The 23758-nt window shown below is 44.6% G+C and overlaps 2 protein-coding genes across 2 annotated transcripts in view; one reads left to right on the top strand and one right to left on the bottom strand.

Annotated features, from left to right (window-relative positions):
* The first annotated feature begins 6 nt into the window (after positions 1-6).
* Positions 7-6272, top strand: KLHL26 (kelch like family member 26). The gene is made up of 3 exons (XM_085847623.1): positions 7-2020; positions 2156-2916; positions 3911-6272. The coding sequence occupies exons 1-3, from the start codon at positions 1839-1841 to the stop codon at positions 4732-4734; spliced, it is 1767 nt and encodes a 588-aa protein (XP_085703749.1). The 5' UTR covers positions 7-1838; the 3' UTR covers positions 4735-6272.
* A 957-nt stretch (positions 6273-7229) lies between these two features.
* IQGAP1 (IQ motif containing GTPase activating protein 1) overlaps positions 7230-23758 on the bottom strand; it is a 172076-nt gene continuing 155547 nt past the window's right edge. The window contains exons 24-38 of the mRNA XM_085847619.1: positions 22627-22779; positions 22100-22263; positions 21701-21925; positions 21420-21560; positions 17475-17559; positions 16875-17107; positions 16555-16687; positions 16281-16383; positions 15717-15840; positions 14577-14664; positions 9479-9688; positions 9093-9256; positions 8834-8968; positions 8440-8548; positions 7230-7965 (exon numbers count right to left, since the gene is read on the bottom strand). Of these exons, the coding sequence (XP_085703745.1) occupies positions 7852-7965; positions 8440-8548; positions 8834-8968; positions 9093-9256; positions 9479-9688; positions 14577-14664; positions 15717-15840; positions 16281-16383; positions 16555-16687; positions 16875-17107; positions 17475-17559; positions 21420-21560; positions 21701-21925; positions 22100-22263; positions 22627-22779 (2181 nt within the window). The 3' untranslated portion in view covers positions 7230-7851. The remainder of the gene's footprint in view (positions 7966-8439; positions 8549-8833; positions 8969-9092; positions 9257-9478; positions 9689-14576; positions 14665-15716; positions 15841-16280; positions 16384-16554; positions 16688-16874; positions 17108-17474; positions 17560-21419; positions 21561-21700; positions 21926-22099; positions 22264-22626; positions 22780-23758) is intronic.

Genomic DNA, 23758 nt, shown 5'->3' with positions numbered 1-23758 from the left:
CAAGCAAGCACTCCAACGAAACGGTTAAGGAACAGCTGGCTTGGCAAGCTATTCGCGATCACTAATCGCTTGCCAAGCTCGCCAGAAAATTCATTGGCATCCCAGAAAAATCGAAGCAATGACCTTGCTGGCTGAAGTGTGAGGAATTCCTTGGTTGGTCGCCATCCATTGCACGGATTCCAATTTGATCTCAGGATCCCAGTGGTGAGCCCTTTTGTCCAGTCACTGGATCGGCATCAAATACCCTGAGAAGTTCTTGACCCCAGACCTTCGACGTGCCCTACCGTTCATCGACTATGAAAATTCCAAGTCCCTTGCATACCTACATTTTAGTGACCGATCATGCAAGATTATCATCTCTACCCAAGCGAGCTGGAGGGTCAATTGGACCTGCCACCTGTGTTGATCTGCAATCTTCAAGGGTCTTGCGCCCACACCTGAGGTCGAGCGACCCATGTGCCACCGTAGAATACGAGTGTATTTTGTTTGAGTTTGTATCTTTCAAGATAAGTCAGCACTCATTTTTGTAAATTCCACAATTGTATGATGAAGCATGCAAACATCCGGATTCGATTCTCAAACAAAATCATATGAACGAAACAAAGGGAATACAACAAGCATACCTTTTAAAAGGATAAATCTCTGGCGGCTGTAAAAAGCAGAAGCCGTAGCTCACTACAACCTCCTCCCCTATATGCTAGGCCTCACTGCAATGTCACAGGCATGAGATCATCAAAGCTTTGGCGATGTGCCTGGGATTAAATCAAAGCTCATCAAGCCTGCACCTTGTCGGACGTCTATCCTTTTAATTTCAATATATTCCCAGCTTCCTCTCCAGCTCTGTTTGTGGACCACATGCAAGACAATGTGGGCAAGCACTACCCGTTGGTCAGGATCCTGATACCATAAGAGTGAAGGGGTTTATAATTGAACATAGCTTTATAACTTCGACTACCTCTGTCGGCTCCACTTCCCAGCTTGTGGGGTCAGCCGGTGAATGTTTTTGGCCCAAGTCTTTTAAAGAACCAGCTGGCCAGGCCTGACGTTTGATTAAAGATGTCAATAATTTGTTCAGGGTGTCGGGGATAACTCGCCCACACTTCTTCACTTGGGATCTTTAACATCCAACAACGAATGTTAACATTCGTTTAACAGGATACCCAGCTTAGCTTCCATCCAAGGGACAGCACGTGTATGGCATTCAACATACGTGTAGTGATGTGGGTTTATAAACAAAACAAACACGTTGGTTCTCATTTCCAAAGAATACTCCATTCTGAGCACTTTTTCAAAACCTTGTACAGTACAGTACTGTACACACACACACACACACACACACACACACACACACACACACACACACACACACACACACACACACACACACACACACACACACACACACACACACACACACACACACACACACACACACACACACACACACACACACACGTTCGATGGGTGAGACCTTGTTTATCGAAGTATCCATTATATCAACTGAATGAACATGCTGAGATGTTCATACTTTGACGTTAATTATTTTTGACGCACAAGTTGTTTCAATGTGTTATAGACAGGCCACAGTATACAGCAATTAAACATCCTACCTCCATAAAGATGTATTCTTAGCTCAGACTTTATCACCACGTAAGTTTAATTGAAGGAGATCAATTCTGACAGGATAGTGTGTGGCAAGCACATCATGTTGGTCACAATCCATATTGTCCAGTTTAAAAAGAACAAAAATTTTTTTGAGTGAACTCAAACCAGCTTTTACATTGCTCGCTATGAACTGACCAATGTGGTGATATTTTATTTGTTTATGGCCCAGTAATATGGGAGAACAGCCAAGTGGCCTACGGAGAACATTCACGGCAACGGGGCACAGTCGAAATCTACTGCAGGGCCTGGGGCAGCTGAGGGTTGAAGGACAGCTGCTCGACGTGACGTTGAAGGTGGAAGAGCAGAGTTTCAAGGTGCATCGCGCGGTTCTGGCTGCCTGCAGTCATTATTTCCGGTAAGCCGGAGCGTCAACTCCATGGAGTCAGCTTGTCAAGTTGAATTTGCCATGAAAATATTGCAGTTTAAATTGTACTTGGTGGAGTTTGCTTTACTTCCAAAATGCATCATTGAATTGATCACCGTCTGCCAGGGCTATGTTCACAGGTGGAATGCGAGAAGCCAGCCAGAATGTCATTCGCCTCCAGGGACTATCAGCAAAAGGCCTCGGACATATCCTGGACTTTGCCTACTGTGGGAAAGTGACTCTAGATCTGGACTGCATAGAAGATGTCCTGGGAGCGGCGGTTTTTCTGCAGATGGCACCCGTTATCAGTCTGTGCGAAGAATTCTTGACGGCAGCCATGAGTGTGGAGACGTGCCTCACCATCGGACAAATGGCCATGGACTTTGGTCTCACGTCGCTCAAGGAGTCGGTCGACGCCTTTACTTTTGCCCACTTCCTTGAAATTGCTGCCGAAGAAGATTACCTTCACCTTCCACTCGAACGCCTCATATTCTTCCTGCAAAGTGATCAGCTTCAGAGCTGCACTGAGGTCGAACTTTTTGGCGCGGCCATACGGTGGCTCCGGCACGCACCCGAGCGGCAGGCACGTGCTGCCCAAGTGCTCAGTCACGTGCGCTTTCCACTCATGACCTCGGCCGAACTCGTGGACCAGGTGCAGCCCATCGACCTGATGACCGAGGACCGTGCCTGCCGCCATTTCCTCCTCGAGGCTTTTAACTATCAGGTGTTACCGTTTCGGCAGCACGAGATGCAGTCGCGCCGGACTTCGGTGCGGGCCAAGCAGACCTCTCTGCTCGCTTTTGGAGGTACGCCGTACATGGACATCGACCAATCCGTCAGCAGCAAGTTCTATCAGTTACCTCACAGCTGTGCACACCAATTCCATGGTGAGAATGCATACTGCTCTCAGGGAAAGATACGCATGCAGAATCATAGATGTAGAGGCTCATAAAAGAGCTTTTAACATGGGACAAAGTAGAAGTGTATGGTGTATACAAGTACACCATACATCACCGAGTTGTGATGTTTTGACAATTATAAAACAGGTTACATAATAGAATTTCATCACAAGTTAATTGTTAATTCCTAATTTATAGTACATGTGAGAACTTCATCTCCGTGACAACAGACAATGGTATGAATTCTCTGATCCGAAACACTCGTTGCCCCTTTCACACACCACCCGATTGACCAACCTCCATGCATATGTGGTACTTTGTCGTTCCTAATACACTCCCTGAATATTATTACTATTACTCTGTTGAGTTCAGTAGAGTGAGGGTTGAACAGCAACAAACACTTTCCCAATCTCTCAAACTATTCCAGAAACCAAATCTGTCAAGTTAACACTGATGAAACTACCAACTGTTTGTGTATCCTTCAACTTGTCTTATATACACACACACACACACACACACACACACACACACACACACACACACACACACACACACACACACACACACACACACACACACACACACACACACACACACACACACACACACACACACACGTGGGTCAGTAAGAGCAAATGTGTTCAGGCCAGCCACAGCTGAGCAGTTAGCACAGGTGAAGGAGAAGACGGTCAATTACAAAATAAAATACCACCTGGTGGTAATCTAACACCTCGGCTAAATGGTCCAATGAGGGCATATTTATATTGTTGGAATTATCTTAACAAAAGTAATTTACATTTAATTACAAACACTATAAATCGCTATCTTTATAATAAATCCTTTAATGGATAAAATCGATTTGAATCAAAGCTGAAACATGCAACATCTGGTGAAAGTTAAGATCCTAAGCTAAAGTTTGTCTGTTTTAGAATCCCTCTTGGTCCCTCATCACCCCTAAAGTGCATCCGATCGTGATTTGCAGAAGTGGGGCACTTGGAGCAGAGATGCAGCCACGCGTGCATCGCCATTCTGGACAACTTCGTGTTTGTGGTGGGTGGTCAGCACGTGCAGTTCCGGAGCGGGGAGGGAGCAGTGAACACCTGCTTCAGATATAATCCGCACCTCAACCAATGGCTGCGTCTCGCGCCCATGCAGGACTGCCGCATCCAATTCCACCTGGCCGTTCATGCAGGTCATCTGTATGCCATAGGTGGTCGCAACCACTTTGGAAGCCTTTCTTCGGTCGAGCGCTACTCTCCACGTCTCAATCACTGGGCATACGTGGGCTCTCTACCTCGGCGGACTTGGGGTCACGCAGGAGCAGCCTTGGAAGGGCGGCTTTACGTGGCCGGCGGTTACGGCGTGACGGACCAAGACAAGCGTGCACTACAGTGCTACGAGCCAGAAGCCGACACTTGGGAACTCCGTGCTGCCATGAACGAGTCCCACGTACTGCACGCCATGGTTTCGGCTCGGGGACGTGTGTACGTGCTTGGCGGACGTATGGACCAGAGGGACCGATGCTTCGACGTGCTGGCCGTCGAATACTACAACCCTACGAGCGACCAGTGGACGCTCGTGAGCCCGATGCGCACGGGACAGTCGGAAGCCGGTTACGCGTTACTCGATCAGAGGATCTTCATCATAGGCGGCTACAATTGGCATCTTAACGATGTTACGAGCATCGTGCAGGTGTACAACTTGGACACGGATGAGTGGGAACGAGACCTTCTGTTTCCCAAGGCTCTGGCTGGTGTCGGCTGTGCCGCCGTCAACATGCCAAACAAACTCCCTGAGCGACACTGATATTCACTCATTGCACCGAAATTTCATTTCTCTCTTGCACAAAACAAGTGTATTTATACATTTATAAGTCTATAGTTTGGTTTTTGCACTATCTGAATCATAAGCAACTTCATCTCCCACCATTTGAAATAGCAGTGCAGAAGCAATTGGGTAATCCTCGAGTTCAGAAGAGGCCATCGTTTCAACTCTTCCTCAAGGGGAAGCTCTCTCCCACAAATTGCTACATTTTATTTTAAATGTATTTGCATTTATCTGATATTTTGTACAAGTAAATTTGCCCAAGGAGCCATCTTCATATTACATCCACAAATCAGGAATTTTGCCTCCCTAACCCCACAAATAGCCCACGGCCTCTCACTACTACGGTTTACCCATTAATTCGAATGCCCTTTGGCTTCTCCTCATCGCACTGAAAACACAAACCGTCTCGGTGTTCAGATAACATGTTAAAGCCTCCGATTTACAGCCAGGACATTACACTGCCAAATTTGTTTTGTAAACACTACATTCCTTTGCACAACAGGTTGATGAAAGCCAGCTATAAACTGAACAAGTTATCTGATGGCAGTTTATGCTTTCCTAAAGCGACATGCAAACAAAACATGCAATCGTAGAAATATCGAGAGTGTAGAGAGACTCCGATCCCCAATTTGGGCCTCAGAAACACCACTAACGAGGTAATTAATGCAAAGAAAAGTGGTTACTGCCTGCTCAGACCATTTCCTAAGAGGTGCATATATGGACCAGGGTGGGGTAGTGCTTGAAAGAGAAGTCGTCTCATGATACCTGTACATTTACCAATGTTGGACATGTCGCGCTTTTGTAGGCAATCAATTCCAGCTCCAGTTTTCCCTGGCACAACTACCTGCGTCAAGCCACATATCCAACGTGTCGAGGTTTCCTTCATGTATGCACACGGAGCAGGAATTGTGCCGATTCGCATCCACAATGTTCGAACATGAAACAGCACAATCAGCTGCTCATCCTCACACGGGGGCTGATTACAGAGCTCGGTGAGCATGCTCTCTTTTGAGATACTTAGTCTGGGTTCAACTTGTCAAATTACAAATAATCACCCTGCTGGTCAGCAGATAATAGTATCCTCTGGAGGGGATGTTAAGCCTGCTGTCTCTTCTCAAGCAGGCCTTCTCAACCTTGTGGGGAAGGACCAACGATGATGCCGATAAACAATCAAGACGTTCAAAACAAACCTCGTTTGGGATCTCTTCATACCTGCCAATGGCTTTGAGGCCAAAGTTTGTATTGTACAGGGCAAAGATGTATGGGAAGAAACTCTGTGTATTTGGGAAAGTTTTATGGGAAGAATACAAAGATGTATTCATTTTGTGGTGAACTCATCAGATTGTCATTATTTGGATGATTATTCAAATGTAAACTCAGAATGTGTGCACTTTCTTTAAACGTGATCGCTAATGATCGTCGTCGGGATGGAGTCAGACTATGTAAGCAAAGTCGCTGGTGTGGGATTGAGAACTATTAGTTCAAGTGTTTACAATAAAATAAAAGGATTACCGCTACATCATCTCCTTTATACGTTTGATCATCGGAGATCGTTTCCTTTTTTTTTTTTTTTTTTTTTTTTTTTTTTTTTTTTGTATACCTTGGTCGAGGCTCGTATGAGAGCTAACACACAACTCACAGCAATGAGGCATGAGACAAGAGGGGCGGGAGTGGAAGGGACAAAACATTGGGGAACAGACACAGGTGAAATGTGGAAGGGAGAGGGATGGGGATGGGACGGGGAACATGGCGAGGGGAAGATGGACATTAAAGGGACTTTCAGGAAGGAAAGCAGGAGAATTGAAGGAAGTGGGCTTGGGTGGATTATCGGGGGTAGAAAAGATCGAGGATTTGGATGGGGGAAGATAAGAGGTGGTGGTGAACAGCTGTTTTGAAAGCCTGGAGGGAAGAATGGGAAAGAATAGAGTGAGGAAGTTTATTCCAAAGGCGGGAAAAAAGAGGAATGAAAGAGTGAAGATGAGCAGTGATTCGTGATTTTGGTAGTTTTACCAGAAGGGGGTTGTTGGCGGACCTTGAGCGCCCTGTGGAAATGTGGTGGGGACAAATCGCAGAGAGAGCAGGGGGGGCAAGGCTGGAGAGGAGTCGGTAGAAGACAGAAAGACCACCGACCAACCTGCGGTGATTGAGTGAGAGGCCCAAAGACTCAGCTTCATTGCCGGAGATGCCAATGATCTTAAAAGCCCTGTTTTATTTATTTTATTTATTTTATTGTTTACAGTGACCAGAGACTCATGGTAGAGCTTGTAGATAAATCTCATGTGGGACAAGGTTATCAAACGAGATCGATGTAGGTTGGGAAGGCCAAGTGGTCAACTCTTTGGAGCAGATCAAAAGGAGGCACGAGACACGGTCACCGTCGCTCCACTTTGGACCAACTGTAACCGGCAAGCTTCCGCTACAGAAGGCTTGGGAAAATGAACAAACGCTCCGATCGAACGAAACAGAAGTTGTGCTGGAATGAAAAAAACCATAATACGTACCAGCTTTATTTGGACAAGATACACCCGGAGAGAAAGTACAAGTTTTAAAATCCCTCATATGCTGCAAGAAGCACCTTGCAACTAGTTCACCGATCCCAGGAAGCGGAGCCAGAGTGTAAAAAGCGAAGCGGATGCAAAAGCGACGATTACCTTTTGATGAAATTTCAAAATGTGCAACACGAGCATTGATGAAAAAGGCACTTTTTACTTTTTCATTAAATAAATCTTACCTATCATCACTCAGTCGGCAGAAACCAACGTGTTCGATGTGAGATAAGGTATTTTTCTTGCGCAAATTTAAAAATTACACTATAAATAGTTTGGCCCATAAACCTTTCACATCAACAAAAGGTTTGATTGTCATACAAGAGAGGAATCAAAATACAAGGAAAGATAAGAGCTACTTTCTCCGTTTCGCACAATCATAGCAAATCCTCTTATTTTAGTGCAGTGGACAGTAGTGTTTGGTTAAGCAACGCCGGTGCACAAAGTGTCGTTAAAGCTTGTGGAATGCACCGCTCCGAGCCAAGCCGTGCGTGTGGAAACTAGTGTTGGAGAAATGATCTCCGGCCACAGATACGAGCTGCCCTGAAGATCATTTGCCGTAGAACTTGTTATTAAGAAGGAAAATGAGGAGGTTAACATTGACCTTGGCTTTGTCGAACATTCTCATCACTGCCACTCCCTCATACTGCATCTGGAGGAGGTCCTGGACGTAAGAGGTCAGGGAAGGGGGGAGGGAGTGAGTGAACCTTGTCCAGTGAACAGTGTACACTTTACACAGACTTGTGAAGAACACCTCAAACGAGTCCCTTACTTGCACTTAACGTTTGTAATGATTGCAGACTTTGTACGCGAAGATTCTGCGGGAAATTGCATTTTCCAAATCGATGAGGTACAATGCAGACGTCTTAGAGAACTTTGAACGAACAAGAAAGCAGACACATGTTAAATGATATTTCTGTCAAAGGGCCCACAAACAGAAGGTGAGGAAAACTAACTGCATTGTAAAAGCAAGAATTATTTGGGCCAACTGTCAAAGTTGTGGAATTATTGAGTAGAAAGGTTTCCAAGAATCAGGCAGCACAAGGTGACAGGTACCACAGCAAGGCACAGAACTTGTCAAAACCCTAATCTGTAATCTTCATTCAAAAAAAAAAACAACAAACAAAGGGTACCATACCTGGAAGTGCAGCTGCACTTTTTGCATCTCGACGCCCATGAACTTTGCTTTCACGTCAAAGTTTCCCACTTCATCTCCTGGGATTATGTCAAACAATACATTCTTGAACCTGCAATGGAAGTGGGAGATTGGGGGGGAGAGACTTGTCAACTATCAAGAACGAGCAAAATAAAATGCAACTTTTAAATTCCGCTGAACAAATGAGAACAAGCGAACATTTCATTATGGGCAGTGCCTTGCAATTCATTCACCACTTCCAGTTGTACACATTGCTCCTTAAAAGATGATATTTTCATTGAGTAAAAGCAAAAGGACATTCACTGTATTTACAGACATTACAAACAGGTGCACGAATCAGTTTCATGATCAATGTTTAAGGTGCCAAACAACATACTGGCTGGGCTGCAGGTCATCGATGCCGAGGATTATGCCCTTCTCGTGGAGCCGGGCGGCTGTGTAGCGCAACGTCGTCTGCTTGACCTTTTTCTTGCCTTTCATGTCTCCGCGGTGGACGGCCTTGCCCGTACTCCTGGGAGGGTTCGTTAGACGACAGAGTGCGCCAGTCAGGAGGCCTTGAAAAGGAACCATACAGGTGCTTACAAGAATTAGACCAATTGTACGGAGTTCATTCAATTTCATTTAGGAGCACGTACTTGCCACGGTCCAAGTTGTCCAAGCAAGTTTTGATATACTTGTTATAATAATCGGCTTGCTCATGGCAAAACTGACTCTTCATGTTTAGACCATTCAACGTCTGTTGCAGTTTCACCAGCTCGGCCTTGCGCCGCTGGCGGTACCTCCGCTGGTTGCGGATATCCTGTGGAGCAGACGGAGAACAGACAAGAAGCGGCATTCGTGCATTATAATAATGTATGCTAAAGAAAAGAACGACAACCTCAAGATGGTGCTAAGATCTGTCCACCTAAAGATCTTGCTGCTAAAATGTAAATTGGAAGCTTTGTTGATCAAGTCACGTGGATTTTGTCCACTTGAAGCATTATAAAAACACAAATTGCAATGTAATTTCTTGTGAGCAAACCTTGGCAATGTCATTGATCAGATATTGATAGTTATTATCTGCCGAGACGATGCCGGACGATTCAAGAATCTGAAGACTTTTCACGATCTCTCGCTTCTTCTGCCCCAGCGGTTGCTCAGAGTCAGTCAGAGTGTTGCTGCTTTTAACCTTCTCAGGCGTTTTAGCCTCTTGCGCCACACGCCGCTGAACCAACCGTTGGTGCTCCAATTCCTGATGTTGAGAAATAAAGTAAAGCATGTGGATGATATGAGCAAAGAGGAACAAACAGTTGTTGACAGATTTTGCAGCTCCCACTAGAACAGACACACTTACAAGAGTCGAGTATTTGTGTAACAGGCCAAGACATCAGTGGTCAGACGAGTGCAACAGACAAGAATTAAGACGAAGGGAATATGGTAATGAAAGAAAAGGCTATTATTTAATTTTTTTTATTAACCGAAGACAAATGCAAAAATAAAAGAGAAAATAAAGTCCATAAATGACGAGGTCAAAAACAGTCATCACAACATTTATGAGCGAGAGTGAAGTCAATGGAGCGGCATCGCCAATCCCCAAGCAATGTTGAAAGATGGCAAAAAAACTTCCACCAGGAATGACTATCAAATTTAGTTTTTTTTTTAACCCGTTTCGACCCCTGCAATTGAAAGTCCTCACCACAGGGCATAAACCGGGGGTCAAATCCAAAAAGTTACACATTTCATGCGTCTCCCAATGTTGATTGCATACACAGCACGGTTTCATCGTATAAAAATGTGCCTGTAATTACCTTGATTGGCATTAGACCTCGTGACCCCACCCTGGTGGTTTATTCATTCCCGGGACGAGAAGAATAAGTACACTGCAGACCTGTCATCGGTGTAATAACGTTTCATTCCCACAATTTCATCCATGGTCTTCACGACACATTTCGACCACGTTAATCTTTCAACACAATGCTTGATCAGTATAAGGCTGTTATTTGTCCACTACCAGTTTCACCGGAGGGGATTGTAGGTTTGCTCTGTCCATTTTTTTTTTTTTTAGACTTTTCCACATTCCCTTTAACATATTCACCTACAACTTGGTACATCGCTTTATTATAAGTTACAGAAGAGGTTCGAGTTTCTGAGTTTTGTCAATTTTTCACAGAGTTTTGTCCTTTTGTCCTAAGAAAATATCACATATTATACATGGGAAAGTGTTCAGCTGCCCTGACTCCACCCCAATAAAATAACATGCTACCATTGCATGAAGCAGCACAGATCGGCAGATTATTTTTAAAATGGAATAACCAACCAAACACGGGTTAAAAAGGTTCTTCTTATTCATTTGGGTTCTCGTATCGGCTCGAGTGTGCGTTTTAGCAAAATAATTGTTTATCTCCGGTTTGTTATCCTCGTTGTCTTTATTGGTTTATAGTCTACAAAAGATATCAGTAAATTAAAATTACTTTTCCTTTTATTTTGTCGAATGGATCCAAACACGGTAGGTTACAAGGTTTCTTCTTCTTCTTCTTTTTGGGTCCAGTATCGGCTCGAATGTTCATGAAACGCAAACAATTTTTTTTTATCTCCCATACACTCATTGGGACCCATCAGGGACGTGTATTGCAAAGCAATTCTCACTCTTGTTTGAACATGCATGAAACTTAGAGCATGTTCAAATTTTATTTAGTATGCGTGTATGTATGCATTGTAATGTACAGATGTATGTATATGTTTCAGCTGTTTGGTTGGCCCAGTTGCCCGGTCTGAATTCTGACGAATCACCTCAAAGTGGTCGTGATGGCCAACCGATTCTGTCGTTCAGAGCTGGATAATAGGCCTGTTTGCCATGATACCTACCTCCAATGGAACAACCGAGTCAATTGATTAGTCATGCTGATCGGTGCAGTACGTTGGTTTACACTACCAGCGACTGAGCGAAATCACCAGATGCCAACACGGTCTTGTCCTGGGTGCTAATCGCTCAAACCCAATCTGTCCTTTAATGGACATGTATCACTCACTAGCGATTAGAGGCACTCAAATCACCCAGGGACCAAGTGATTTTATAAAGTGTATTTAAACAGAGCAGGAATACAAGGAAGCAAAACAGTGATTATTTAAAAGAACCCTCTAACCACGTACACGCCCCAAGCCAATGAATGAATGGCCTCCATCTGGCCATCCCCCCCCCAGGCAGTTGCCCTGCCCATCTCCATTTCATCGAGGTGCCGATCAAACTGCTGCAACGACGAGGCACGTGGTCGGCCTGGTGGCCTCCTCCACTCACGAGGCTCCCTCGCTGAGAGAATCTGGTGAGCAGGATCAGCGTCAGGAAAATGAGCCACATGTCCATACAGCTGCAGCTGACGCTCACGGACTATGCAGGTAACAAATGTCATCTGAGTTTCAGCAAACATTCGTTCGACAAAGTCCAACCAGCGATAGCTAGGGATTATCTGAAGAGACATGGTACCGAAGGAGTTAAGTCTTTGTCTCAGATCCCTGGTCAGAGTCGAAGTCACACATCCGTAGAGCAAGACTGGAAGCAGCAAGGACTTAAAGACTTCGACTTTGTCCTGCATAGGTCCTGACAGCGCCACACTCCTCGATCCAATGAATCCATGACTCCCCAGGCCTGATCCTCCCAGACGTCGATCAGCCTCTGGCACACAACATGCGGAGACAATGTTACGTGTCCACCTCAAGGCACTGCAGCGAGTGCACCAGTTACCCAGAGGATGTCACGGCAAAAAATAAAGAAACCAATGTGCCTTTTTGTGTTGTTTTATGGGTGAAACCAAAGTACGACCAGACAGAAGGATAACTGTTTAAGGAGTATTTATTAATCCCGACTGTCTAATTTAAAAACAATAAAAATAGGACCACTGGACCTGTAGCTTAGCTGGACCCTGTCCTAATGTTCTAACCCAAATTTGGTAGCGTTCTGACTGGTGGGTCTGGAGAGGAAGATTTTTGAAGGAATTTACTGAGTTAGCCATTTTGACGTACTTTAAATCACGTGACTGGAACACGCTTTTAACCCCCGTTACCAGTCAGCAGTGGAACGTTGCTGCCAAATTTCAGCCGGATAAGTCAAAATAGGAAACGGATGATGACAATAGCTTATCTGGAATTTCAATTCCAGAGAAGCTAATAATACTGTATCGTTAAAAAGCAACACCAAATGACTTTCCGAAGAATCCCCAAATTAAATAGGTACAAACGTCCCAGATATCAATACAGCTATTAGTTAACTCATGGCTCTCGAGGTGGCAACTTATCTCAAGCGAACAGTTTATAAAACGTCAGCAGCTTATAAATGGGTGAAGGGTTGGCGGTTAGCATGGAAAAAGTGTCTTGTCTAATGCGTGTGCACAGGATGAAGCCGACAGGCCAGTCAAGTCTCCAAAGTCCTCAGAAGGTGAAATGTATCACCGAAGTATGGAGAAGAACCCGAGCCCACAGGTTAAGTTGTGTGAGAGACATTGAAGATGGGACTTCACACTGAAGGACAATGGGTACTTCAAGATGGGGAGGGAGCGGAGGACCGGGTAAGGCTGACTTCTCAATAATGCACCAGCGAGGATATGCCTGCTTTGAAGTTGTCTACGAGACAACAGTGCAGTGTTTGACCAGTAGATTCGACGAGTAAAGGGAGTTCAGCAAATAATACCTCACTGGGTATCATATTGTTGCGGTGCTGCGGCGTTAGGATTAAACCCCTGACCCAAATTGTGGTGACGGGCAGTTAACACTGCCAGCCTGGATAGCCGAGCGGTTTTCCTTATGAGATGGACACGTTGATCCTCGGAGATTACAACATGTGCGGGAGGGGTGGGGCTCGACACTGGCGGAGCAACGGAGGCATACATGGATGCACAGCACGGGGGGCTTATACTCGAACCCCACGACACATACACGGACACAGCTTAAAATAAAAGTGAGATTGAATGAAAATATACAACTATTTACAAGGGACAATAATTCAGAACAAGGGACAAAACAACTGCGTCACACTCCTTTCCGTGCCGAATCCTAGCCTGGGCAGGGCCAAGGCTGGGGTGAGTGTCCGCACGCCAATGGCGGCACGAGGATATGCCCAGTCAGCTTGTTCTGCCTCTAGGGCTCTGCCCTCACATAATAATTATAAATATACCGAGTTCCACATGCTCACGCTCTTCGATTTTGGTCTATCAGCCTCTGGCACACAAATTGATTCGATTTTGGTGAAGATCCGAATCTGCATACGAGATTTATTTAATTTTTAAAGTGGTGCTTCACCAATGAGAGATGGGGCCAAAAACGATACATCACACGATATTTCAAAAATGTATTGGGCCCAATGTGTTCTCGTGGATCAGGCATTACGTTGTGGAGGTATGCACTCTCCAGACTGCCCTTCTAGTATTATAAATGTACCCAGCTTGTTCGGTCTTTTCCTCCATAGGACCAGCATGGGCGCACGAAGTTAGCCGGGGAATTTTACCTAACTAATTGACTCTTATTAGCCAGTGCATACGTGGCAGCTCCGCCTGGCTGCACCTGACAAGGTAAGTTAATGCAAGTACACATCGAGGGCACGAGACCCCCATTTGTGCACCTGTCCACAGGAAAGGTATCACGTGAGGTAGTGTAACCCTTAAGGATTGGCGGTACCGATTGGTGTCCGTGGACACATGGAGATATCTGTGCCCGGTGGCCTCAGGACCGGGCGTTCGGTAGGGACCCAAGTGCTTCCCCTTGTGACAAGCCTCGAACCCCAGATACAAAACAATATATACATAAATACATATACGCGCTGTACTTTCAATAGATATACAAAACACATTTGTCTCCTGACTTCCTGCTCATCATGACGGTGGCATATGCCTCACGATTAGATCACAACACGTGCCTTGGTTCCGCTCGACCATGTAATAAAGTCGTCAATACTTGTTCGGACCGGAAACTTCGCCTGTCACAGTTCCAGACGTGGGAGCCGGCAAGAAGTTTCCGGGACACTTGGCAATCATGGTCGCTTAACGACTTTCCAAACCCGTCTGGAGTTTGAGATGCAGTGACCATAACACTATGTAAAAAAAAAAATATATATATATATATTTCCTGTATTTGTGTGTGGGGTGCTGGCTCACCTGCTCGTTTGTCGCTGGGGTTTGGAGGATTTCCATCAATGTATCGCCAGGTTGCACACGGACTGCGTCCACAATTTGCCTCTTTGTCCTGCCAAGATCACACAGCAGATTTTTGAACGAACAAGCTCTTATCTGGAGAAAAATATTGAACAGTCGACCCCCCTCAAATGGAGATGTATTCTGCGCACCAATCGAGTTGAATGGCATTAATCTAAAAATGCGTTTGTGGAATATTTTTGTTTTTATGCAGGAAAAGTACCCTGGGACACACACAAAGCTTAACCTCCCAAAATGAAAAAGGTTTCCAAAAATTATGAGAATGGAAACATATTATATAGCTTTCATCACACTTCACATAGCTTTTCACTGATATGAGCAGTCTTATCCTCATTCTTTCTCCAACACCAACAGAGAGTATTTGAAACATTACATTGCCATTTCCATAGATTGGTTCTGCCAGATTGGGGGGGGGGGAAGGCGAGGTCGGGTGGGGGGTTGTTTTTGGGGATACTTTCTACCTTAAAGGTTGCGCTACTGGTTCTGCGGTACGTACAAGAGGGTACCGTTGGAGTTGGTGCTCCCACAGGCTTGCCGCCAAAAAATCTACATGCCTGAACCCAGATGTCGTACCCTGGGAAGTTGCCTCATCATCCGAAGCATAATCTCAGGTTTCCTTCTCTGTCAGATTGAGACTGGAGCTGCACCAAGTACGAGATTCCGGAAGGCTCTTCCGAGACCACTAGTTTGCACTGTCGGTGCCATCTAGAATTCTCCTTGTTTGTTTGAAAGGTTCCCTGAAGTCCCTTGGCCTCCTTTTTATTTTACTGTGGGCCAATCATCTGCTCATCCTGATATTATATATTTCCTCATGTCCCTTTCTTTTTTGTTTTTTCACCGGGGGGAGGGGGTAGTGGAGCTGCTATTTTTTTTGGTTTCGACCTGCCTTCCCCTGTGATGTTAATAAAATATGAGCAACCCCAGTAATGTGTTATAGGTTGAGATCAAAGGTTCATTGTAGAATACAGTCCAACTCCACATGTGAGAACGAAAGTACACCAACAATAAACAGCACCCAGTTAGGCTACGGCTTGGTGTGACAGAACGAGTGAGTGAGCACTCTTTAAAACTAAAACCACTTACTTCAACAAAAGGCTCTTCATGTTGGTATCATCTCCTTCCAACACCTCAAACTTGTTTTGTAGAGTCAGAGAAAGTTCTGTTTTACCCGGGTTCGCCTCCTTACCCACGTTTGGTGAGCCTTCACCTGTAGTGCATTGAGGGGAAGCGTGTTTGTGTTTGCGTGTGCATGTGGAGGGGGTGGGAGGAGGGAATCAGTCAGTTATCTTGTTGATTGTTCAGGTCTCTATCGAAGAAAAGGATACACAAGTTTGCTTGCAAATGCACAAAGTCTTGCTTCAACTGCAAAACGGATGACCAAGAGCTGGTGTTTGACACTGGTGGCAAGCATACCGCACCTTTGGTTTACTCTCGGTACATTTTAATCTCCCACCTTGCTGTAATCTGGACCAGTGTGGTTTGCTTTCAAATGTCTCATTTCCCTGGATAGTTTACCACTCTGCAACTATTTGGTTGTATTTGATGAACGGAAATCAGAGCACACTTTATGAAAGCAGAGACAACAAAATAGGCAGGGACCAGACTAATGTCCTCCAAAAGGCAAGTTCATATTCGAAGGGCACGTACCGACGAGGAACTCAACACTAGGTTTCTCGCCCAGGTCCTGTAACAGCTCGTGCAGCGGGTCATTGTGGTCAGGCGCAATGGCATCCTCATGCTCCAGCAACAGCTGCACACACGGCACGATGGAATCTCAAAAATCTGTGCTGTTTATTCTGGCACAACAGGTGCAAGGTGACATTGGACACAAATAAATAAACAAATAAATAAATAATAATTTTTTAAAATCAGCCGTGATACAAAACCCACTAATATGCGAGACCGAGCACGTCACACTCACTGAGTGCGTGTCAATGAGCTCGCCCACTGTCGTATAGACCACCGGTTTCGTCAAGGTAACGAGGTCAGAGAACTCGTCGATGTTGAACTTCTCCTCGGGCTCAGGAACCTCACAAGCGGTCTGAAAAAACTTTCTGCACATACAGAAGACCGCAAGCTGAATCAAAGATGGATAGAACACACGAGACTCGAAAAACCAGGAAGTGTACGAGCAATGCAACATTAAACTTAATTTTATCAACTTACAACCGCAAAAACAAAAAAAACCTCCAACATTACAACATGCTGCATTCAAGTCGTTTAAATGCATGCAAAACACACCTGAACTTGACGTAGCTGATGGTCAAGTAATCATTCATCGATGCCAAGTGAGCGTTCTCACCCTCAAAGCACTTTCCAGATGCTGCAAACTGCAAAACCTTGGCAATGGAGCCCAGGTTCCGTCGCTGGTCTGAGGATAGCTGGCCTCCAGCCAGCATATCGATGATGTAAAAACCGTCGGGCGCCACGATAGCTGGATTCATGTACCGGTAGTAAAGGAGGTTCCCCACAATCTGATGAAGGCACAGAGAAGTGTCACTGCAAACACCTCCTTGGGAACAGTGTGTTCGATGAACAGCAACTCAAACTCGGCATCAAAATCAGTAGCCATGCATGTGCGGGTGCAGACATTTCGAAAGAGATGAGTTTGGAATGAAAAAAGCAGTTGTTAAACACAGACATCCACAATATTACACAGAAAATAAATTTATTTTATCTCACTTGGCTCAGCATCTCAGGAAAGCCTTGAAGTCAAAAGGCAGAAAGGGGTTTGGAGGAAGAAGAGTCATCAAAGGCTATAAGAAACAGTAGGAATGCGAGTGGGATAAAAAGACCACCAGAGAGACCCTTGGATCAGAAGAACCTTCTGCCAGTCATTACCTTAAGCAGCTCGTCTTCCGAGGCATCAGGAAATTTCTCACGCAGTGAGTTCCTGAGTACTTTGGCAATGCAACACATACCATAACTAAACCCACACACACAGACACACACACACACAAGACATCAAAGGAAAATGTCATGGATTCAACTCAATTCATGCTGACAAACAAAACTTATAACGAGCAAGAAAAACTCTTTGGGATCTATTATTATACTGTACATTGTAGCGTTTCAGACTCGGTGAATGCGGACACAATATTCCATATACGCTTACACAAATACAAATGCAGTACAACTGATAACACAAAAAACAAAACAAGGAATACAAGAACAACTAGAGGGGGAGCACTCGGGAGAGTGCAAAACCTCCGCCGCCAATACTGCTGGGTCACTCAGGTGAACCATATATCTTATTCATTAAATATGATGTCAACAGTGCTGAGAGTTATAGTTCTTTTCTCCAACATTTTTTTTTTTGGGGGGGGGGGGGGGGTTGGAAATCACTTAAAACATGTAAAAATGAAAAAAAAAAATCGAAATTTTGTTGAAAAAAAAGTTGCAAAAATTTTTTTCTCCAACAATTTCTTTTTTGGGGGGGGGGTTGGAAATCACTTAAAACATGTAGAAATGAAAAAAATTTCTTTTTTTTGGGGGGGGGTAACAATTTTTTTTGGGGGGGGGGTTGGAAATCACTTAAAATATGTAGAAATGCAAAAAAATTCTCTAACAATTTTTTTGGGGGGTAAATTTTTTGGGGGTTGGAAATCACTTAAAACATGTAGAAATGCAAAAAAAAAAAAAATTCTCTATTTTTTGGGGGGGGAACAATTTTTTTTTTGGGGGGGGGGGGTTTGAAATCACTTAAAACATGAAGAAATGCCAAAAAAAATTCTCTAAATTTTTTTTTGGGGTAGATAATTTTTTTTGGGGGGGGGGGGTGGAAATCACTTAAAACGTAGAAATGCAAAAAAAAAAAATTTTTCTCTAACAATTTTTTTTTTTTGGGGGTGGGGGACAAAGTCCAAAATGTAATGGCATGATCCTTGGACCATACCTAACCCCCCCCCCCCCACCAAGTTTCATCGAAATCCGTTGAGTTTTTCCGTAATACTGTTCACAAACAAACAAAGGGGTGAAAACAGTAACCTCCATCCATCTTCGAAGATGGCGGAGGTTAACAAAAAACAATAAACCAAATGCCGAAACAATACATTGCCTTCAGAGAGTATTCACACCCCTCGACTTTTGTCACATTTTGTTGTTACAGCCTGAATTTAAAATTATATCGAAAATGTTTTGTCACTGATCTATACATAGTGCCCCATAATGACAAGTGAAAACATGTTTTTAGAAATTTTACAAATTAATTAAACATGAAAAGCTGAAATGTCTTGTGTCGGTAAGAAATATGCCTGCTGTTGTCTTGATGGTTAGGGTCGTGGGCTTGGGGTCCTAGGATCCTGAAGTTCAAATCCCACTCAGCTGTTGAATTAATACCAGGTGGGGTTGACTCTGCCTGTCATCCTTCCGAGGTCAGCAAAATGAGTACCAGCTTGCTGGTATCCTGTGTCGGAGTGGCGACCCGTCCAGGATTGTGCCCAATAGACAAGGAAACTGCTTACGCAGCATCAACGCTCTGTGCAGAGTATGGACTCGATGGATGGATGGAATAAGGATTCAACTCCTTTGATATGATGCTCCAAATTGGGCTCAGGTGCATCCAATTTCTTTTGATCATCCCTGAGATGTCTCTACAACTTGATTGGAGTCCATCTGTGGCCAATTCAATTGATTGGACATGATTTAGAAATAAACACACCTTTCTATAGAAGGTCCCACAATTGCAGTGCATGTCAGAGCAGAAATTCTACCATGAAGTCCAAGGAACTGTCCATAGAACCCCTGAGATCAAATTGTGAGGTGTAGATCTGGGGAAGGGTTTAAAACAATTTCTGGAGTGTTGAAAGTTCCCAAGAGCACAGTGAGCTCCATCATTAGGAAATGGAAAGAATATGGAACTACCCAGACTCTTCCTTGAGCTGGCCGTCCGACCGAAATGAGAAACTTCGCAAGGAGGACGTTGGTCAGGGAGATGACTAAGAACCCAATGACCACTCAGATAAAACTACCGAGTTGCTTGGCTGAGATGGGAGAACCTGCTGGAAGGACAACAGTCTCTGCAACACTTTACAAATCTAGGCTTTATGGGAGAGTCGCCAAACAGAAGCCACTCCTGTGAAAAAACAGCACACCTGGACGTTTGCAAAAAGGCACGTGAAAGACAGAGCATGAGGGAAAATATTCTGTGGTCTGATGAGATCAAAAATGAACTCTTTTACCTGAATTCAAAGCGTGAAGTCTGGCAGAAACCGAGCACAGCTTATCACCCATCTAACACTAACACTAACCCTACCGTAAAGTATGGTGATGGCAGCATCATGCTATGGGGATGATTTTCAGTGGCAGGGACTGGAAAACTTGTAAGGATCGAGGGAACAATGAATGGAGCCAAATTCAGGCAAATCCTTGAGGAGAACCTGCTTCAGAGTGCAAAAGACATTAGACTGCAGCGGAGATTTACATTCCAACAGGACAAAGACCCCAAGCATACAGCCAAAGCAACATTGAAATGGCTTCAGAACAAGAACGTGAAAGTCCTTGAGTGGCCCAGCCAAAGCCCAGACTTGAATCCCATTGAGAATCTGTGGAAAGACTTGAAGATTGCTGTTCACCGACACACCCCATCCAACTTAACAGAGTTTGAGCAAATCTGCGAGGAAGAATGGGAGAAAATCCCCAAATTCAGATGCGAGAAGCTGATACAGACATACCCAAGGATATTAGAAGCCGTAATCACTGCCAAAGGCACTTCTACAAAGTATTGACTCAGGGGGTTGAATACTTATTGACCCAAGACATTTCAGCTTTTTATTTTTAATCAATTTCTAAAAACATGTTTTCACTTTGTCATTATGGGGTAGATTATGCAGATCGGTGACAAATTTTTTTTAATTTCCTCCATTTTAATTTCAGGCTGGAACAAAAAAAATGTGAAAAATTCAAGGGGTGTGAATACTTTATGAAGACACTGTAAACTAAATGATGAAACAAGTAAAAACTAATAAATAAATAAAAAGACAAAATGTCATTGCTCCTGTTTTAGTGATTTTGCTGTGTGGACTTAAAGTGCAAACTCATAGTTATGTACAACTAAAATGGTCGTCAGTCTACCAGTCGGCCATATTGGATCTGATCTCAAAAAAAATCAACGACGTGCATACGTCAGCCATCATTCATTATCTGTGTGCCAAGTTTGAATAACATTGGAAAATGCATGTTCGAGAAATGGTGGATGACGTGTTCAACATCAGGTTTTTAAAAAATAACTAAAATGGCCACTAGTTGGCCATGTTGGATCTGATGTTGAAAAAAAAACGACGTGCATGTGTATACCATCATGTGTTGTCTTTGTGCCGAGTGCGAATAAAATCGGTCCGTACATGTCCGAGATATGGTTGCGGAAGCACGCAGGAGAAAATTGAGACCAAATTCACAAGGCCCCATTTCAGAGAATCCAATGGGGGCTAATAAAACGAATGATGAAACAATAACCCGAACGACAAAACAAAGATTGAAACGGACAAGGAAACAAAACGTTAAGAAACCAAAAGGAGCCTGCAGTGAAGAACCAAGAAAACAATACATTTATGAACACTGTATTTCACGTTATAAAGTAATGATAACAAACAATAATAATAATAACAGGGATTATAAAACGGCTCACACTTTCAATCTTACACCATAAAAAATCCAATTTGATTGGACAATGACTTCATTTGTAAAAGTTGGAAGCAAGTACGAATTTCCTTTTTGCTTCATCAACAATAAGTTAAAGCCTTAAATGTTGAATGAGAAAGAAGGTGCAACGGCCAAATGTCAACGTACGGAATGTTATCCATCGATGACGTTATCGACACGAGGAACTTGTCAGCTGCCATGCGTAAGCAACGGATGGAGCTCTCCATCCTCTTTTGCACTTCCTCATGAGTCATCGCTTGTTCTGGTGCCACGTCGTATGGAAGCTTGCTGAGAATGGGCAGAGAAAGAAATCAAAATCAAAAGTTACATAAAAATACACGAAGACAATTAAACTCTGATGCCAGGTAGAAAAAGCATTACCTCAAAATAGTCTTACCAGGGGGTACAACCATAAGCTTCCTCCATACCTTGCTTCCCCAGTCTGGCTCTCCATTTGGTTGACCCACAATTTGTAGACCTCCACTGGATTGGTATTGATGTTGAGAGATTTATCCTCCAGGATCTCCTTGACGAGCGGTGCGAGCAGCTTGCGCATGGCAGTCTGTCCACGGTGCCCACGGTTGTAGCTCAGGACCATCTTGATCACGGTTGGATTTCCCGTCACGATGTCTTGGATCTGATCTACCTTTGACCTGCGGGACATCCATAAATGCCTGGTGGTGCTTTCACCATCGGATGAGGGTTTAATATTGCTATGGGCAATGGAAGGGTTTTCAGAAGCCTTATCCCAGGCAGGAAAATAAGATAGATATAATTTTTAATGAACCGGAATGCAAAATAGCCATTTTGAGTCGTAAAGTACTTACTTTATCTCCTCCTCAAGTGCCGTTTTGAAAAGCTTCAGTAACAGGTACTCTTCACGCAGATTTGAGCCATAGTTGTAAAGGGAAAAGATTACAGTGTCCATAAATTTTGTGGAACGGTTTTGAGGCATCTGGAAGATGAGCTTCGCCAGATACGTGGGGTGCGTCTGTGGCACAATACAACAAGACATGTGGTTTGACACTTTGTGAGCATCACAAGTTTCCTTGCAGCCACTTCCATCATCACCAAGCAAATAATGATTTTTTTTTCTCCCCAGAAAAAAAAACCAAACTAGTATACAACTTCCCAAGACGACTGAGACTCCTACAAGGTCATGTTATTTAGCTTCATTGATCTCTTCAATTTGTTTTTGCCATTTTGGCAATTTAATGTACAATTACTATTTCCAAGGCACTTTTGTGGATGAAATAAACACCAACATACTGTTGCAGTCAGTAAACACCCAGTGGAAGTCTACATTTCTCCTTTCATCATGACTTAAACTTCGCCCAAACATCCATGGCACCACCTGCAGTAGGTAGAGGAGGTGCTGGTAGGCCTCAAGTTTCTGACGCTTCTCCTTGCTCAACGACTTGAGGCCTTTCTGCTTGTCAGCTGACATCAGATCTTGCACCTGATCCTTGGTGTTCTTTTTGAGCTTCGTGCTGTGGCTCACCACATCCTGAACACAAATTGCAAAAACAAATGCACAAAAAGGGGTTACATTCATGGGGGAGGGGGACGGGGTGAAGAAGTTGGGGAGAGCGGGGAAGTGGGGGGGGGGAGCGAGGAAGTGGGTGGGGGAGAAGTGAGTGGGGGGAGCGAGAAAGTGGGGGGGAGAGCGAGGAAGTGGGGGGTGGGAGAGCGAGGAAGTGGGGGGTGGAGAGCGAGGAAGTGGGGGTGGAGAGAGCGAGGAAGTGGGGGGTGGAGAGCGAGGAAGTGGGGGGGAGAGCGAGGAAAGTGGGGGGGAGAGAGCCAGAGGAAGTGGGGGGGGAGAGCCAGAAAGTGGGGGAGCGAGGAAAGTGGGGGAGAGAGCGAGGAAGTGGGGGGGAGAGAGCGAGGAAGTGGGGGAGGAGAGAGCGAGGGAAGTGGGGGGAGAGAGCGAGGAAGTGGGGGGGGGAGAGAGCGAGGAAGTGGGGGGTGAGAGCAAGGAAGTGGGGGGGGAGAGCGAGGAAGTGGGGGGAGAGAGCGAGGAAGTGGGGGGACAGAGCGAGGAAGTGGGGGAGAGAGCGAGGAAGTGGGGGGGAGAGAGCGAGGAAGTGGGGGAGAGAGCGAGGAAGCTGGGGGGGAGAGAGATGAAGGAGACATGCGAGGAAGTGGGGGGAGCAAGACATTATTCATGGAAGACATTCATAGGGGGGAAGAGAGCGAGAAGTGGGGGGAAGAGAGCGAGGAAGTGGGGGGAGAGAGCATGAGGAAAAGGGGGGAGAGACGACATGACATTCAGCAAAAGACATGTCATATTTCAGTGACATATTAGTAAAAAGACATTCATACCAAAGATGATTAAAGAGCAAAGATGATGACGGAGAGCCCATACCGTGACATTATTCAGAGTTTTTAAATATTATTCATGAAATGTAAAGACATTATTCATAAACAGACATACAAAGTAAAGAGACATCATAGGAAGTGCCAAAGGATAGCATTCATGAAATGGA

Source organism: Eptatretus burgeri, chromosome 11 (assembly GCF_056783735.1).
Source record: "Eptatretus burgeri isolate ZD-2024b chromosome 11, Ebu_testis_v1, whole genome shotgun sequence".
In the NCBI taxonomy this organism is placed as follows: domain Eukaryota; kingdom Metazoa; phylum Chordata; class Myxini; order Myxiniformes; family Myxinidae; genus Eptatretus; species Eptatretus burgeri.
The sequence above is the reverse complement of the archived record's forward strand: the minus strand, read 5'-3'. Positions and strand labels throughout refer to the sequence as shown.